The sequence below is a fragment of the Lentinus tigrinus genome, assembly GCF_003813185.1.
Source record: "Lentinus tigrinus ALCF2SS1-7 unplaced genomic scaffold L226scaffold_39, whole genome shotgun sequence".
In the NCBI taxonomy this organism is placed as follows: domain Eukaryota; kingdom Fungi; phylum Basidiomycota; class Agaricomycetes; order Polyporales; family Polyporaceae; genus Lentinus; species Lentinus tigrinus.
The window spans coordinates 200,386-215,672 of NW_027137948.1; the positions used below are offsets into that span (position 1 = coordinate 200,386).

At 56.0% G+C, this 15,287-nt stretch overlaps 6 protein-coding genes and 1 non-coding gene across 7 annotated transcripts; 5 read left to right on the top strand and 2 right to left on the bottom strand.

The window, feature by feature from the left end:
• Positions 1–461: 461 nt before the first annotated feature.
• L226DRAFT_233223 (uncharacterized protein) lies at positions 462–876 on the bottom strand. The gene has a single exon (XM_067673110.1). The coding sequence runs from the start codon at positions 772–774 to the stop codon at positions 520–522; it is 255 nt and encodes an 84-aa protein (XP_067530822.1). The 5' UTR covers positions 775–876; the 3' UTR covers positions 462–519.
• Positions 877–891: 15 nt separating this feature from the next.
• L226DRAFT_616310 (uncharacterized protein) lies at positions 892–1,784 on the top strand (the record flags this gene model as incomplete). Its single annotated transcript, XM_067686888.1, has 2 exons — positions 892–937; positions 1,003–1,784. 2 exons carry the CDS (start codon positions 892–894, stop codon positions 1,782–1,784), a joined length of 828 nt encoding a protein of 275 aa, XP_067530823.1.
• A 192-nt stretch (positions 1,785–1,976) lies between these two features.
• On the bottom strand, positions 1,977–4,301 carry L226DRAFT_574968 (alpha/beta-hydrolase; the record flags this gene model as incomplete). Its single annotated transcript, XM_067685130.1, has 12 exons — positions 1,977–2,078; positions 2,143–2,211; positions 2,271–2,360; positions 2,439–2,560; positions 2,638–2,780; positions 2,842–2,965; positions 3,019–3,229; positions 3,288–3,356; positions 3,412–3,422; positions 3,480–3,814; positions 3,865–3,985; positions 4,049–4,301. The coding sequence occupies 12 exons, from the start codon at positions 4,299–4,301 to the stop codon at positions 1,977–1,979; spliced, it is 1,650 nt and encodes a 549-aa protein (XP_067530824.1).
• Positions 4,302–5,125: 824 nt separating this feature from the next.
• L226DRAFT_233322 (uncharacterized protein) lies at positions 5,126–6,435 on the top strand. The gene is made up of 8 exons (XM_067673111.1): positions 5,126–5,183; positions 5,255–5,315; positions 5,374–5,454; positions 5,620–5,640; positions 5,713–5,791; positions 5,843–6,014; positions 6,067–6,131; positions 6,191–6,435. The coding sequence occupies exons 1-7, from the start codon at positions 5,171–5,173 to the stop codon at positions 6,075–6,077; spliced, it is 438 nt and encodes a 145-aa protein (XP_067530825.1). The 5' UTR covers positions 5,126–5,170; the 3' UTR covers positions 6,078–6,131; positions 6,191–6,435.
• On the top strand, positions 6,407–9,454 carry L226DRAFT_233329 (uncharacterized protein). Its single transcript, XM_067673112.1, has 16 exons — positions 6,407–6,793; positions 6,844–6,936; positions 6,988–7,096; positions 7,146–7,163; positions 7,214–7,239; positions 7,288–7,313; positions 7,363–7,487; positions 7,540–7,576; positions 7,632–7,647; positions 7,701–7,740; positions 7,804–7,904; positions 7,963–8,022; positions 8,074–8,101; positions 8,155–8,212; positions 8,269–8,293; positions 8,350–9,454. Exons 1-16 carry the CDS (start codon positions 6,735–6,737, stop codon positions 9,128–9,130), a joined length of 1,602 nt encoding a protein of 533 aa, XP_067530826.1. The 5' UTR covers positions 6,407–6,734; the 3' UTR covers positions 9,131–9,454.
• Positions 9,455–9,509: 55 nt separating this feature from the next.
• L226DRAFT_t243 lies at positions 9,510–9,602 on the top strand. The gene has a single exon. It is a non-coding gene; the product is annotated as a tRNA-Ser (tRNA).
• Positions 9,603–10,293: 691 nt separating this feature from the next.
• L226DRAFT_470491 (acetyl-CoA synthetase-like protein) lies at positions 10,294–14,569 on the top strand (the record flags this gene model as incomplete). Its single annotated transcript, XM_067676309.1, has 19 exons — positions 10,294–10,606; positions 10,677–10,997; positions 11,054–11,122; positions 11,191–11,250; positions 11,303–11,334; positions 11,389–11,520; positions 11,572–11,625; positions 11,685–11,767; positions 11,833–11,980; positions 12,050–12,208; positions 12,270–12,288; positions 12,341–12,485; positions 12,545–12,602; positions 12,660–12,922; positions 12,976–13,510; positions 13,563–13,596; positions 13,652–13,795; positions 13,848–14,107; positions 14,168–14,569. 19 exons carry the CDS (start codon positions 10,294–10,296, stop codon positions 14,567–14,569), a joined length of 3,231 nt encoding a protein of 1,076 aa, XP_067530827.1.
• Between the last annotated feature and the right edge of the window lie 718 nt (positions 14,570–15,287).

Sequence of the window (15,287 nt, forward strand, 5' to 3'; positions counted from 1 at the left end):
GAAGTACAACGGTGTAGTCCAGCGGCGGTGAGACGAAAGCATTGGCAGTGGGCAAGGCTCGCAGACGCCCACGGTCCGTAACCTGAGACCCGGTCCGGGCTGCCGTGAATACCCGGGCCTGCTCGAAGTTTGAAGTTCGCGAACTCTGTTCTAGCTTGAGGATGACCGTGACCATGATGTACGTATACTGCTCTCAACTATCGCTGACCTCTGGAAAGACACAAATTACAGGCTACTCACATGAGGTTGCACGAACAGAAAATTTTCTACGCCAGCTGTCACTGTTGCCAGGCCAGTATGCCAACCCATGCACGGCGGGCCGCGGCATTCAAAACTCTACAATAGCATTCTAGCCGTTTCTACATGGGGATTGGGACAAGCTCTATGGTCACCTGGTCTGTGAATACTGAACAACCAAGACACGGCCACCCCGACAAGACACGCTGACATCCGGACCCCAATACCCCGGGCTCGCTTGCATTCGCTCGTAACGTATGTTATACATCGATCCCACCCCCGCTACATATGCGCATACGCACCCGATGGTCTGTTATTTAACTGTGGCGCGAGAACGCGCCGCCACGAACCTCTCCAGCTCGCCAGATGGCGGCACGTATCGCCAAAACTCCCGCTCCACAAACACCTTCTCGCGTCGCGAGGGAGGTTCGGAAGTCGGGACATGTTGGCGGAGTCGGCACTTGTGAAGCAGGTCGCCGGCGGCCTTTGACGAAACGGATATAAGGACGCAGCGGAGGCTGCCCTGCGGTCAACCATCGACTTCCAGTCCCTCCGTGTCTCGTCTCGTCTTCCAGGTGCCCCTCAGCTAGCTCGTCCACGCACGACATTCCCTTGTTCATCCTTCGTAACCCATATCCACTGCCTTCGCTCACGATGATGCACTTCAACTTCGTTCTCGCTGCTCTCTTCGTTGCAGGAGGTACGTACCTTTGATTGAGCTTACTGCGTTGCGGAACTTCATGCTCATGTGCCCGTCTTCGACAGCTGCCGCCGCGCCCCTCAATACCACGCTGCCCGCGACGGTCTCCACCTCCGACGTTGTCAAGCTTCCCGCGCAGTCTACGCTGACGAGCGTGACCGCCTCTAAGATCCCTACCTCCGCGTCCGATGTCAAGGCAGCGACTCTCCCGACCAACACTTTGGGCGAGGTGACCTCCCAGACGATCCCTAGCGCCTCCACCGCGGACTTGAAGGCCCGGACGATCTCAACCTCCATCGTCGGCGACGACGCGACCACCGAGACCATCCTCAGCACCACCGCTGCCCCCGTCTCGACCGGCGACGTGAAGATCCAGACTGTCCCCAACCCCACCGGGGATGTGCCAGTGACAGTATCGACGTCGGCCCTTCCCACGACGTCGCTCGCAGCCGGGACCGTACCCTCATCCGTGTACCAGAACAACTCGCGCGCCGTCGAGACAAGCGTGCTGAGCAGTGTCGCAGCCCCATCCACCCATGTCGATGCACTTGCCGTCGAGACCAGCCCGGCCGCGTTGAGCACTGGCACCCTCGCCCCCGGGCCGTCCACCTTGATCAACGCCCCTGCCGTCGACGCTGCATCCGTCCCGACCTCTTCTGCCTCAACACCTAACCCCAACACCGCCGTCGTCAAGCGCTCTGACTCTGACGTCGAGGCGGGGTGCGACGAGGAGGGCGACGTGCATGCGGCCGTGCACGCCGCGCGGGGCGTCGTGCCTGCGCTGCACACGACTGTCGATGCGGTCCGTCCTGGGGCTACAGCTATTCCGTCGCTTGGGCGTGTTTAGATGGTCGATTGGGGAGAGCGTAGACTTCGTGCTTCGTGCTTAGATACCTACACTTAGACGTGGAGACACGACATTATCATACACCACGATCCGCGTGATGAATAATACATAGACGATGGTTTGACTCTATGTGACTCTATGATGCTTGAGAAGTTGAGCGAGAGAGAGTAATGGAGTGGGGATCTAAATGAGCTAGTTGGTAAACTGCAGGTTTGCCACGATGTTGCTCGTGGTGACGCCCTTGAACACCTCGAAGTCGTCGTCGATGTCGCAAACAGTGTTGTTCGCTGGAAGCTGCAGGTTCCCACCAGTCAGTACTGGGAGTCCGGGTTATAACGCGCCCAGGGAGAAGACTCACGGTTCCGTTGACGACGTACGCGGCGTATCTGCCATTGATGCAAGACGACGGCTCGACAAACATCGTGTGCTACCAAGCTCCCTCAGTTCGTCATTCACGTGACAGAAGAGGATAGAGGTCCGACGCACCCCGAAGCCGTTCTTGTGCACCAGGACACCATCTTGCCCTAGGAGACTCGCCAGCAGCTCAGCGCCCGTGAGCGGGGTGATGGGGTCGTACTACAGATGTTCAGAGTTCTCGTCAGTAATAATCAAGCAGAAAGCTAGTATGAAGGAGCGTAAAGGCTGGAAACGCACCGTGTTCGCCGAGATCAGCACCGGGTTGGCTGGGGTCTTGTTGAACGGGCCCTGGTACCGCTCTACAGCGCGGACGGGCCAGTGCAGACATTGGTGAGGCATGAAAGGCCACGTAGCCGCAACTGTAGTGGGAGAGATGATCGAGGATAAATGATGAGTAACGTCCATCTTGAGTCAATAGCAAGTAGATGGCACGTACACATATGCGAGACGTTGCGCGAGGCGGCAATAATGGAAGTGAAGACGTCTGTCATGGTCGTGCCATGCTCATCTGTGCTGTCGCCGCAGAGGATGGCTGTGGATGCGTACGAGGGCGCTTGGGCTGCCGCACGCTTCAGGAGACTGTACGGAGATCGGGTAGGTAAACTACGATCCGTCCTAGGTGAGGAGGAGTAGGACGTACGGATGGCTGATCGTGGTCCTCTTCTGAGTCGAGCCGGTTCCAACGCTCGCTGCCAGCTGCGGATAGACATCATTCAGGAACGTGGACCATTGGCCGGGAGTATTCATGAGAGCGAAGAGCGAGTCTAGAAGATATGGGAATCAACCAATACACTCACATGACTTCAAATGCACTCACTGCGAAGTTGCCCCGACGTCATCGGCGGGGAACCGTTAGCCTTCGATGCATCGTACAAAGCCTTGAGTAAACGCTGGATCTTTGTGTCGATGTCGCTCGGACTATCTCCTTCGGAGGCAGCGGCGCAGCCATCAGGTCCCGCGAGGGCGCACCCGGTAATGAGACCTCTATAAACGGTATCCGAGACCACGAACTGGTGCGGGACCCATCGCTGGACCGGTAGGACACGAGTCAGGCGCAGGGAGAGACGCAGAGAGGAGGTGACGAACCGTAGATGGCTCTTGGGTCGCAAAGAAAATGGGGTCGAGGATGCTGTCAAGGATGACGCGTCCGACGCGCTGTCCCGAGTAACTGCTCAGTGGGGAGACCTTGTGCATACAATCGACGTCATACCTCAGGGAACACTGGGGCAAGAAGGTTTCAGAGAGAACCTCCACGCCTGTATGCAAACACACACTCACTGTTGACTAACCAAGTCCCGATGAGCGTACCATACGACACCCCGACATAGTTGACCGGGGCGCCAGGTCCGTCCAGCGCGTCCGCGAGGGATACCACATCGCGTACGGCTGCCGCAGCGCCGAGGTACTTCAAGAACCTGCCGCTCGGAGACGACAAGCATTTCTGTATGGTCTCTTTGTACTTCTTCCCCATGTCGGTCGCCTGGTCGAGTAAGTGCTGGACGTCGACGGGGTTGGCGAAGTTGTCGAGCTCGTCGATACCATTGAGCTCGATCGTGCCGTTGAAAAGTGCGTTGTACTCTTCTAGGCTGTTGAAGCAGCGCACCTCTCCTGGCCTAACCGCGAATTCAGCGATATGGTGGAGAAACCGGGTGACAGCACTGACATGGTGAGGTCGCCGACTCCGCGTAGGTCCCAGCTCACGACATCGTACACCCCACCACCGATGGCGAGGAGGGTGTCTTTGTTCTGAGCGAGCCTCTGGACCCCTGAGATACCCGGTCCTCCTGTATCAAATTGCCATCAAAGAGATCAGCAAATGCGCTCAGAATTCGTCGAAACACACGAACCTGGGTTGAAGAAGAGTGAGCCGCGACGGTGTCCAGTCGCACTTGCCTTGATGACTGCAAGTCGTGCTGTGCCTGCAGACACGTCATGATAGTCCAGCGGGACGTCGAAGAAGCCGCATGCGAGGGACGTGTCGTTCGTGATTGAAGAGTCGCACGGTCCCCATGAGATATGGTTACCTCGGGTCGCATAGAGGTGCGAGCCCACGGCGAGAGCCACGACCATGGCGTTGAGCACCAGCAGAGGGTCGATCATACTTGAGTAGTTGAGAACGAAACCCGTATATTCATGATCCGGTCGGCTGCACTGCGCACGCGTCGAACCACCGCGGGTAGCGCAATGCGCATTACGCGGCCGGGACGAGCGGACAGAATTCGCCGGACTAGGTTGCTGACGTGAGAAGGTTGCGTAGGGGACTCCGGAGCGAGCGCTGGACGTACAAGTATCAACCTCCACGGGTCCGAGGTCGTTTTCAACAGTGAGTGCATCGTTATTCCACTGGCTGGTAGTATTGCTGGCGGACACGTCCGATGTCACCCGCGAGCCGCTTGTGACCTCGCCCAGCTGGTACACTAGCTCACCAGGTACAATATTATGTGTACGTTAACCACCGAGATTGCGTGGCGGTCGCTGGTGGCCACAGACTGAGACAGTAGGAGTGAGCACTGCAACCAACGCATCCTTTCCTCCGAGCCAATATTTTGCGGAAATGTTAGGGTCACTCAGTTCCATGAGGTTTCGGATAGAATAAGTTTCTGAAGCGGGAAAACTTGGCGATAAGGCCCATTTATGCAGGTAAGAAAGACTAATAAGCCTTTCATGGCAAGTATAAGGGGGTTACAGGCAAAATACTCACTAAAGCAAATTGCTTACTTTCAACAATCCGATTTCTATGCCTTCGCTATCTGCGGAAAGGATGCTTTCTTTGCAGTGCTCGAGGAGACTAGGAGTAAGACAGCGTACTACTAAGTATGTACTGCGGTATAGTAGCGGCTAACGGCAAGTGCCGGTCTGGCGCTTGACCGCGGCATCTGGAGGACAAGTCGTCGTTTCATCATTACCACCATGTCTGGGAAATCGCGCATGTCCTAGCTGATCGTGAAACAGCTCACCATGCTCATAATATGACACGCGGGGGTAGGTCATTCAAGGCGCATATATACGCGGTCTGAAGAGGAAATGCGATTAACGATTATACTTTCAGCAAGGAAGGTACAGCATTCAAATAGTCATGGTCCAAACATGTTTCAAGAGCATTTCTGATTACTGGTAAGCTTGAAATGACTCGGTCGTGACGATGCTCTTCGGCTAACGAGCTCCTCACTAGCGGTGTGCTACGAGACTTGAGTGCCAACCCCTTCGTGATGAGCTTCGCAAGTGCTGGACTAATCATCGTCTTCCATATTCTGTAGGTTCCGTCTGAACTCGCTTCATTGCGTCTGTACGTTTTGCACTCTTCTGGCCCAAGTTCAGGTTGTGGATGCTGTCACTGACGATGACGATGATCTCCTCGCCCAGTAGGCCACATACTACTCGAGTACATGCCCGTCTGACCGATATACTTCCTGATTAGGCTCCGTGCGGAGGCCAGAGGGTGAGTACTAGTACCCACGGCGGTTTCGTCAGATGCAAGAAGCAGACATCTGAGATTGATCTTTGCCTGCAGGATCAACGGCGTGATATGGACGCTCATCGTACACATGCCTAACACGGGCGCCGCCTCCGAATGGTGCCTTCAAAACTGGGTAGGTTCATTTCTGGCGTCGCAGATGGTCGCCTATTATGAACTTTTTCAGATTGGCAAGCAGGAATGCACATACTATCCGCCGAAACAGTTCCAGTCACTCCATGACATGCATGACATCCGTGGGCACCGAACTGGTTCCGTTCTCGTTACGTTGTGCCGTACTCTGGCGTTCACGACTCACAGAAATGAAGCCCCGACGGTCTTGGAGGCAGGTGATAAACGTGAGTACGCGCATGCCCTCTGATGCGAATCGGTAACCGATTAAGGTCATAGTAGGTTGCTGAGGCGCAGAAGGGAAGCGAACCCCGTCCACGGAAATTGAGACGCTCGACTAATTGGTGAGCCAGAAGTAAGCCAGAAGTGTATCTTCCCGGGTAATTCACGCGTTCATTTGCAGCGTACCTGTCTGCAGATCTCCCCGACGGCACCGGTGCATCCGTGATCCTGCGGGATATTTGCCTCCATGCGCTCCCTCGCGCTCAGACAACGTGTTACTCGGCGCCTGCCATGTTTCGCCACCCACGAGAACAGTGTACGACTCGGTCGCGATCACAAGGCCGTCGTTGCCCAAGACGCGTCCGAGCCTGAGCAGAGGCGAGCGGCGAGCTATGCACGTTCCCGGTTTGGGCAGGATGCAGGCGACCGTGGTTCTGCAGGCGGAAGCGCGGAACTCTGTCGCTGTCAACACTGGCCCGCAATTTGCGCCGTGCTCGGCATCGTCGTTTCCCATCTGGTCGCCGCTGTCGTGGCGGCGAGGAACGCTGCACGGATCCCCGCCACGCCTCCCAGCGAGCTTCCACCATGCCTTGCCACCCGTCCGTTGTCCGTCATCCTGCATTCCCCTCGTCCGCGCCCTCGCTGCCCGCCCGTTCCTCTCCACCCTACCTCCACCATCTCTCTGCTCGTATCCCTCCTGACGAACGTTGAGACGGCTGCGAGCTATGGCGGACCTGAACAGCACGTACGGCGCCCTCTTCATCGGCCTCTTGGCTTCAGCCGTGTGAGTTAGACTCAGGCTCGTGCATCCCCGTCCCTAAACGACTCTCTCAGGCTCTTCGGCGTGACGATGCTCCAAGCCTTTGTCTACTTCTCGCAGTATCCGGGGGACAGGGTGTGGAGGAAACTGGCCGTATGTTGGCTTTGGTATGTCGCGATTCACCTATCCTCTTGCTCACGCTCACAGGTCGTGTTCAGCTTCCTCGACGCGCTTCACCTCGCGCTTTGCGCTCATTTCGTGTACTTTTACCTGGTCATCAACTACGATGACTCTTCCGCTCTTTTGCATATCGTATGGAGTTTCAAGGTGCGCCGTTCCTCAGCTCCACTCTTCGCGTCGCCTAACTCCTTCAAAGGTCCGCACAGTAATCGACGTGAGTATCAATCCTGCGACTTGTGTGTCATTCTGATCCGTGTATATCAGGGACTTGTCGTCGTTTCCGTTCACACGTGAGTCCTGGCTCTTGGTTCGAGGCAATATTACTGACCTGCGAACAGTCTCTACACTCTTCGCCTATGGACGCGTGAGTTCCTTGTGTCCCGAGCCGAAGTATCATCCTTACGCGTACGCAGTTCTCGCGATCGACAACCACGTCAAGCCATTCGGCAAAGAGGACCGACGATGGAGTGACCAGAAGCTCACCAAGTCCGCCGGCGCGTCGCGATGGCTAATGTGTAGATTAGTTCCGTGGTTTGTCGTAAGTCGCTTGTTTCTTTCACATGTCAGTTCTATAGACGAACGTACCGCAGAGCGCACTCCTGGTCATCGGATACGGGATCTCGATCGGTGAGTCTGAAGTTATTCGAATACCTGTTCCTTGCGCTAACGAAGCTTTCCTTAGTGATGTGCTACGAGACGTGAGCGGACTCTTTCGTGATGAATTGCACGAGTGCTGAGTCCCTCCCGACAGATTCCGCCTCGACTCCTTTGACCGCCTATCCCACGCTCCTGTATGTTCTGCCCTGTTCGTTCTCCCGCCAGGGGCGGACACTGACGACGAGACCCCATCGCAGTGGGCCACATACGTGCCCTTCTGCTTCTCGACTGTAATCGATACCTTCATTGCCGGTTCTCTGTGCTACTTCCTCTCCAGATGCCGCACCGAATCAGGAGCGTAAGTGTCCGCGGTGTTCTCTATTCGGAGAACTCGGAGAGCTCACCTTTGCCTGCAGGATGAACGGCCCGATTCGGACACTCATGGTGTATACCCTCAATACTGGTATCATATCGAGGTGAGTCGATCCCATCAACTTCCATCTGCCACCCCGTCTGACAGGATGCAGTGTCTGTTCTCTGATCGCGATCTCTATGGTGCGTCCGCTACTCCTCGTTGGTGTCATGCACAAAGCTCATGTGCGTCGTAGATGGTCGCCTACCCCAACACATTCATCTCTGTCGCAATTGAGTTCCTCGTCATCAAGTGTGAGTCGAGCTCTTCCTGTTCGGCGATTGTGTATTGACGCGTAGTGTCTAATCAGTGTACATCAACTCATACCTGGCGATGTAAGTCGATTGGCCCGCCTTACCCCATCCACGAGCTAAGTCACAGTATCTCACAGGGTCAACGCACGCGGCGGGCTCAGGAATGAGCCCAGCCCACGCCTAAACGCAGCGTACACCTCCAACACCTCCATCGCGCTCCGGGACGTCGTACAGGTCGAACACAAGCCCATCCCGTTCCTCACATACCCTCACTTCAATTCCTCCCTGCACGTCGATCGGCAGCCCCTCGACTCCGCACACAAGTCCGTCGAGGTCCTTCCCTCGCACGACATCGTCCTGAATCTTCCCGAACCATATCTCATGCGCGCCCCCCGCATCAGTCATCCGGACGTCTGCAAGGTGACGGAGCAATCCGTCACGGGACAGCCTCATACAATTGCAACTTCGGTCGCAGAAACGCTCGACATCACCCCTCCCGCGCACAGGGAGCTCACGGACCTCGCCTCTCCCTCCACGGACGACGAGGAGGACGTTTCGCTTCCACCCTCCCCAATCTCCCCATCGTCTCCAAGTTCGCTCCCGCCGCTCTCCCCCTCGCGCGCATCTCCATACCCCTTCCACTTCTCACACTCACACCCGTTACCCGCCATGCCACCATCCAGCTACCCGCAAGACTACCCCTCGCCTCCAGAACGGTCCCTGTCGCCCCTCCGCTTCGCCTCGTCCGAGGTCGGGCTGGGGATCGACGACGAGGACCCGATGCCGATGGTGTACGCCGCGCCCCGGGACAAGTATACGCGCATGGTGCGCTCGGCGCGGTCGAAGGGCAAGGCGAGGCGGGCGCTGTTTGATGAGCGGGGTGTTGCGCTTATGTGGGGGCTGCCTCATGAGGCGTGAGGAGTGGACTAGGGCTCAAGTTGTGGAGTTAGTGTGTGAGGGTTTGTGCCTATATGTGCAGTAAAGTGGGGTAGGGAGGGAGTGGACTTTGGACTGCGTATTAGTACTAGTTACCCACTTCAGTCTTCGTTTGCTGCTGCATCTTGATCGACCGACACCATTTCGTTCTTCGCTTTCCTCAGTCCATATCTAGTCGTATCTTTCCTTCGCTTTTCTCCTTGCGGTTTTGTGGCTCGGTGCGCGTGTACTTCGAGTACTTGAATCTTGCCGTTCTGTTGTATGAGTGCGAAGTACTTCTACAGTGTCAGTGTCTCGAACTCCGTTCCTTGCTGCATTCGGCTCCCAGGGCACATAAATATTACAAAAAAAAGCTGTGCATGACACTATAGCCAAGTGGTTACGGCGACAGATTAGAACGTATGAACTCATCTGTTTCCCTTTGGGAGCGTAGGTTCGAACCCTACTGGTGTCGTCGCCTGTTGTCTTCTCTTTTCGTTTTACGTTGCTGCCTTCTTATGCTGCTTGCTCTCATCTGGTAACAGTTCGCTCGGTACCATTTCACTTACACGATCGTATGTACCAGTCGCATAAATACCGAATGTGATGGACTGAACACTTACTTCGAGTTCCTTCAGTTTACAGGACAGCAGATCTTTCACGTTCATTCATCTGGACGGTACTTATGTCCGAGGAGCAGAATGCCACCGCGATGCACGTCATGCTGGGAGATCCTGCCACGATATTCGCGGCTGTAAGTTCAGCCATTCGAGTCAATGCTCTCACACGAACTGTCACTCGGGCCCTCGGGCAGATTTATCTGTTTGCCCCGAGGAGTGACTAAGAGCCCGAAGGTTACTGACAGCAGCAGATGCCTAATGCATCCGCGAACGTTGCTACTGCCTGGTCATCCTATTTGCGCTGTCTCAGTGTCTGTCGGAAGTAGCGATGTACCCGGTTCCGGAATAGCCACTCCGAGGAGGACTCAGGAGGAGCGGAGGCATCACCTGGTGTTGAGTCGAAACCGCGCAACGCCATGGACCGTATAAGACGAGCTCAAGGTGTGGTCCTCCTTCGTCACAACCCTTTCTCTCTCTCACATCTACTATAGCTACTGACATCTCCTCACCCCTACCCGACTGGATCACCATCGTAACAGCCTGACGATGCCCTCCGCAATTTCCACCGAGCCTGCTGTGACTGCTCCACAGGGAGTCGGGAGCAAGACATGGGTGCCGCCTCCGTTCTTCGGCGACATGACGATACCTGAGCTCTATGCTTTCCACGCAGAGAAGAGCCCGAGGCATCCGGTCATCGCGTTCGACGAGGAGGACGGCTCGATCAGGACGCTCACCTTTGCAGACGTGTTCCGCGGCATACGCAAGGCTGCCGGTATCGTCTCGGGGCACGTCCAGCACCGGACAACCCTGGGCGCAACGTCCGACCACCGCCATGTCGTTGGCGTATTGGCTATAGCTGGTGGGTGGGCGCGTCCCCGCTATCCCCGCCGCAATGACACTAAACTAATTGATGCACTGAACGAGCCCAGATTCTCCGACGTATCTGACGCTTATAGTGGGCATGATGTACCTCGGGCTCACGCCCTTCCCCCTGTCAGCACGGAACTCTGCCGCTGCGGTGGCGCACCTCCTGCGCTCGACCGACGTCCACGAGCTTGTTGTGACCAGCGATGCAGGCATGCAGCGTTTGGCAGAGGAGGCAAAGGAGGAACTCACGAAGGAGGGTTATGATGTCGAGCTGCTCCCGATGCCTGAGTTCGGGCAGCTGTACAACGAGGACGATGTCCCGGATGACGTCAAGATGGGTATTTTGCGCGGGGATGACCAGGCTGTTATTATCCACTCTTCGGGTATGTCAGCCTGTCCGAGTCTGGTCGATACAGGCACATGACCTGATTGCATCCAGGGTCGACCTCATTCCCCAAGCCTATTCCTATCACGCATCGTAACCTTGCCCGCTGGGCCTTCGCTCCGTGTAGGTACCGTTACGCGTATACTTTCCGCATGTCCCATGGGCTCACGCGCACGTCTCATTTCCCACAGACTTCGGAGATATCGACATCTGTGGTTTGTCCATCTCCGCGCATGGCCTGCCTCTCTTCCGTGAGTCCTCGAGGTCACCAGGACTAGCTCTGGATTTCTAATATGCGTATAGACGTTATGGGTGTCTTCACCATCACTTGGACTGTACGTCGTGACTTCCGCACTCAATTCCACCATCTTGATTAACGTCTGTGCTAGGTCGGAACTGGAATAGTATTGAACGTATTCCGGCCCTCCTCACCCCCGATCGTGTCCACTCCGGACACTCTGCTGGACGCAGCGATCGTGAGCAAGTCCGACTTCCTGTTTTGCGTACCAGCCTTCATTGAGGTCCGTTTCGTCATGCTCCCTCTCAGACCCTGTCTGATCTTCGATTCTTAGGCATGGGCTCGCGACCCGGAGAATCTCCCGGCACTCACGTCGTTCCGCACCATTGTATGTCGTCAGAATTCCTCCCATGGAGCAGGGTCGCACTGATATTCCGGCGCAAACAGATCTACGCGGGTGCGCCGCTGAACAAGCAAGTCGGAGATTACCTCACCAACGAGGGAGTGAAGATTCTCACTGGATATGGCTTGTACGTGCACTCACTCCTCCGACTAGTACCTCGACGCATCGCAGATCTGAGTTTACACAATGCAGGACTGAGACCGGAGCTTCTACGAAGCACTTCCGGGAGTTGAGTCAGGCGGATTCTCGTGACTGGGAATATATCACGCTCTCGCCTCACCTTGGGACCGAACGCATCTACCAGGAGGGACATCCAGGAGAGTTTGAGCTCGTCTACGTGGTACGTGCAGCCAATCTCTTTTTGCTAAGTGTCAATATTTATATAGTGTGCCATGCCGTGTTTCATCAGGAGTCTCCATTGGCAGCGCCCAATGTATACAACAGCACCCTCAACGGACGGCCTGCGTATGCCACTAGTGACTTGATGGAAGAGCATCCGACGAACCCCGCGCTCTTCAAGGTCCTCGGAAGGGCGGACGACCAGATCATCCTGTCCACCGGAGAGAAGGTGAGTCCGTGCCTGCTTCCGGCCGACAGATGTAGTGCTCATATGCCGCCTCTCTGTTTAGACGAACCCAGTCCCCATGGGTGAGTGATCCTTGTGGCTTCATATCCTTTCCCTCCCTCATGCTCGCGTTAGAGGCGATCATTTGTCAGAACCCAAACGTCCAAGCCGCTCTCATGTTCGGGCGCGGACGCTTCCAGAACGGCGTCATCATCCAGCCCAAGGAGCCGTTTGATCCAGCGGACGAGGTGAAGCTTGAGGAGTTCCGCCACAAGATCTGGTATGAAATCAACTGCATCTCGTCTACGGAAAGTTGGAAGTCGCTGAAAGTTCATGCAGGCCAGCGATTGAGAGTGCGAACAAGTTCGCTCCTTCACATTCCCGCATTTTCAAAGAAGTAGGTGGCTGCCCCCCGACCCTGTTTTCTATCAGCTGAAGACTTACCTCGGCGTAGATGATCACTGTGACGAACCCAGCAAAGCCGTTCCAGTACACCGCGAAGGGAACCCCGCGTCGCCATGTCTGCCTGAAGGACTACGCAGACGAGATCGAAGAGGTCTACAGGAAGATCGAGGAGTCATCCCAAGTGAACGTCGCGACCCCGGAAGCTTGGACGGACGTGACTGTCCGCGAGTATGTGCGCAAGGTCGTACAGACCGTCATGAAGGCGCCGCACATCGGAGACCATGATGACCTCTTCCAGCAGGGTGGTGACAGGTGAGCGGACACGGCTTATAGTGTTGCTATTGAGTGCTGACGAGCACGCGAAGCTTGCAAGCGACATACATCCGGAACACGATCCTCCATGCCCTTCGGACCACAACCAAGCTCTCCATCCACGACGTCCCGCTCAACTTCGTCTATACCAACCCGACGATCTCGGCACTTGCAACCTACGTTCAAAGAATACTCTCCGGGAGGGGAGTCGACAAAGAAGCCGAACGTGCCGCCCGTATCGCGCAGATGGAGGCTCTACTCGACAAGTACAGCGCCGAGTTCAAGAAGTCGCAATGGACTTCCTCTCGGGTTGGTAGCGCGAAGTCGGAGGAGACTGTGTTAATTACCGGCACTACTGGACGCCTCGGCTCGCACCTTTTATCGCAGATGCTGCAGAAGCCGGAGGTCGTGCGCGTATATGCGCTCAACCGCGGAACTCCTGAGGATTCTACCACGCTAAAGGAGAGGCAGGCGGAGGCGTTCAAGACGTGGGGTCTCGACGAGAACCTGCTCTCGAGCAAGGTATCCTTCCATCACGCAGACTTGTCTTTTCCCAACTTCCGTCTGGACGAGGCGACTTTTGCAGAGGTAAGTAGGACCTCGCTGCCTTCCACTGACATAATGCTTAAACGTCTTTCAGATACGCGGGTCTGTTACATCTATCTTGCACAATGGTACGTGGTGACGTCCTTCTAATATCATAACTCCCTTCAATTGACGTCATTGCAGCATGGAGAGTCGACTTCAACGTATCGCTCCCCTCCTTCGAGCCGCTGATCGCCGGAGCACGCAAGCTAATAGACTTTGCGCTCAACTCCCCCGTTCCAGGAGGACCAACAGTGCTCTTTGTGAGCTCTATCAGCGCAGTGCTAAGTATGTGCCTCTTACTCCATATTCCAGCCCTCGTGGCTAACGCAGTGAACAGACTACTCGGCAACAGGGCCTGTTCCGGAGACGCTCAACTTCGGTCCTGAGCTTGCAGTCGGCCTTGGCTACGGTGAGAGTAAATGGGTGACTGAACAGCTGCTCGGCCGTGCCGCGAAGGAAACGGGCCTGAGGACTGTAGTCGTGCGCGTTGGGCAGCTGAGCGGTGATACTCGCGTCGGCGGATGGAATGTCAAGGAATGGGTTCCTGCCATTGTACGCGCGAGCAAACTCCTCGGATGCGCGCCGTACAAGCACGACGTGAGTATTCCGCACCATCGACCCTCTCTCTCTCCAGGTTACTGATCAGCGTAACATCAGACTGTTTCTTGGGTGCCTATTGATATCGCGGCGTCTACTCTTCTGGAGGTGCTTCACGGCAATGAGGGCATCGTCCACCTCACTTCCCCGCGGCCGGTGACTTGGAACGACATAATCAAGCCCATTGCAGCCAAGCTGAACGTCCCCCTCGTTCCGGCGGAGGAATGGCTCAAGCGTCTTCGCGATGACGCTGCCCGACCGGGATCGCAGACTCGCGGGCATGAGTCCGCACACCAGCTCATCGGCTTCTTCGAGGCCGCCATGGCGGAGAAAGAGGTCCGATTCGGCACCGAGAAGGCTGTGAAGGCGTCTCCGACTCTGAGGGACATGCAGTCGCTCGGGGAGAAGGACGCACTCAAGTGGCTGGAGTTCTTGAACAAGGTCGGCTTCTTGAATCTGTAGTAGCCCATATGTAAGTGCTCTCATATCTATTGCATGTACGTCTACTCACGTACGGGACCACAAGCCTGGTAATTTGTAGATGTAACTAGCGCTATCGAAGCTCCCCGGCGGGGATGTTCACTGCACCGGAGATCTCTCGTCCTAAAGACGGTGATTGTGTGACCAAGTGTCTGCTGCGGACAATCCGAGCTTGAGTCGAGAACTGAAGCTGTGTGGTTTCAGGATCGCCTGGAGATGCGATGGTTACCCAAGGTGTGCCATTTTGTCTGATCCTATTCAAGCGACGACGCCTTGCTGTGCACTTTACATGAGAGCGCCCAGCTGCGGAGGATGTTCAGAAGGAGTTGAAGTGAGCAGAATGATTTGATGGACCTCGTGGAATACCCGCCAAGCAAACTACCTCCTGACGCTCGCCGCGTCGAGCGATGGAGCTCACCCTCCTCATGCTCTTGGCAGTTCATGCCGTTCTAGATGAGCACAGCAAAGTCGATGGAAGAACGAGAGTGTGAGTATGCTGCTTCGCAATGTGACCGGAAGGAAACTGATCGTTTATGCCGAAGAGGCACGGGCAGCTGTTGACCGTTGTGGTGCTGCGCACCTTAAACCAAACGGGTTCAACTCCCCGCGGTGGGCATTCGAACGACCTTGACGCCTTGAGGCGGACATACAAACAGTAGATCTGGCGATCCGCAGCCGGAAATGCGCGGTCATCTGTTCG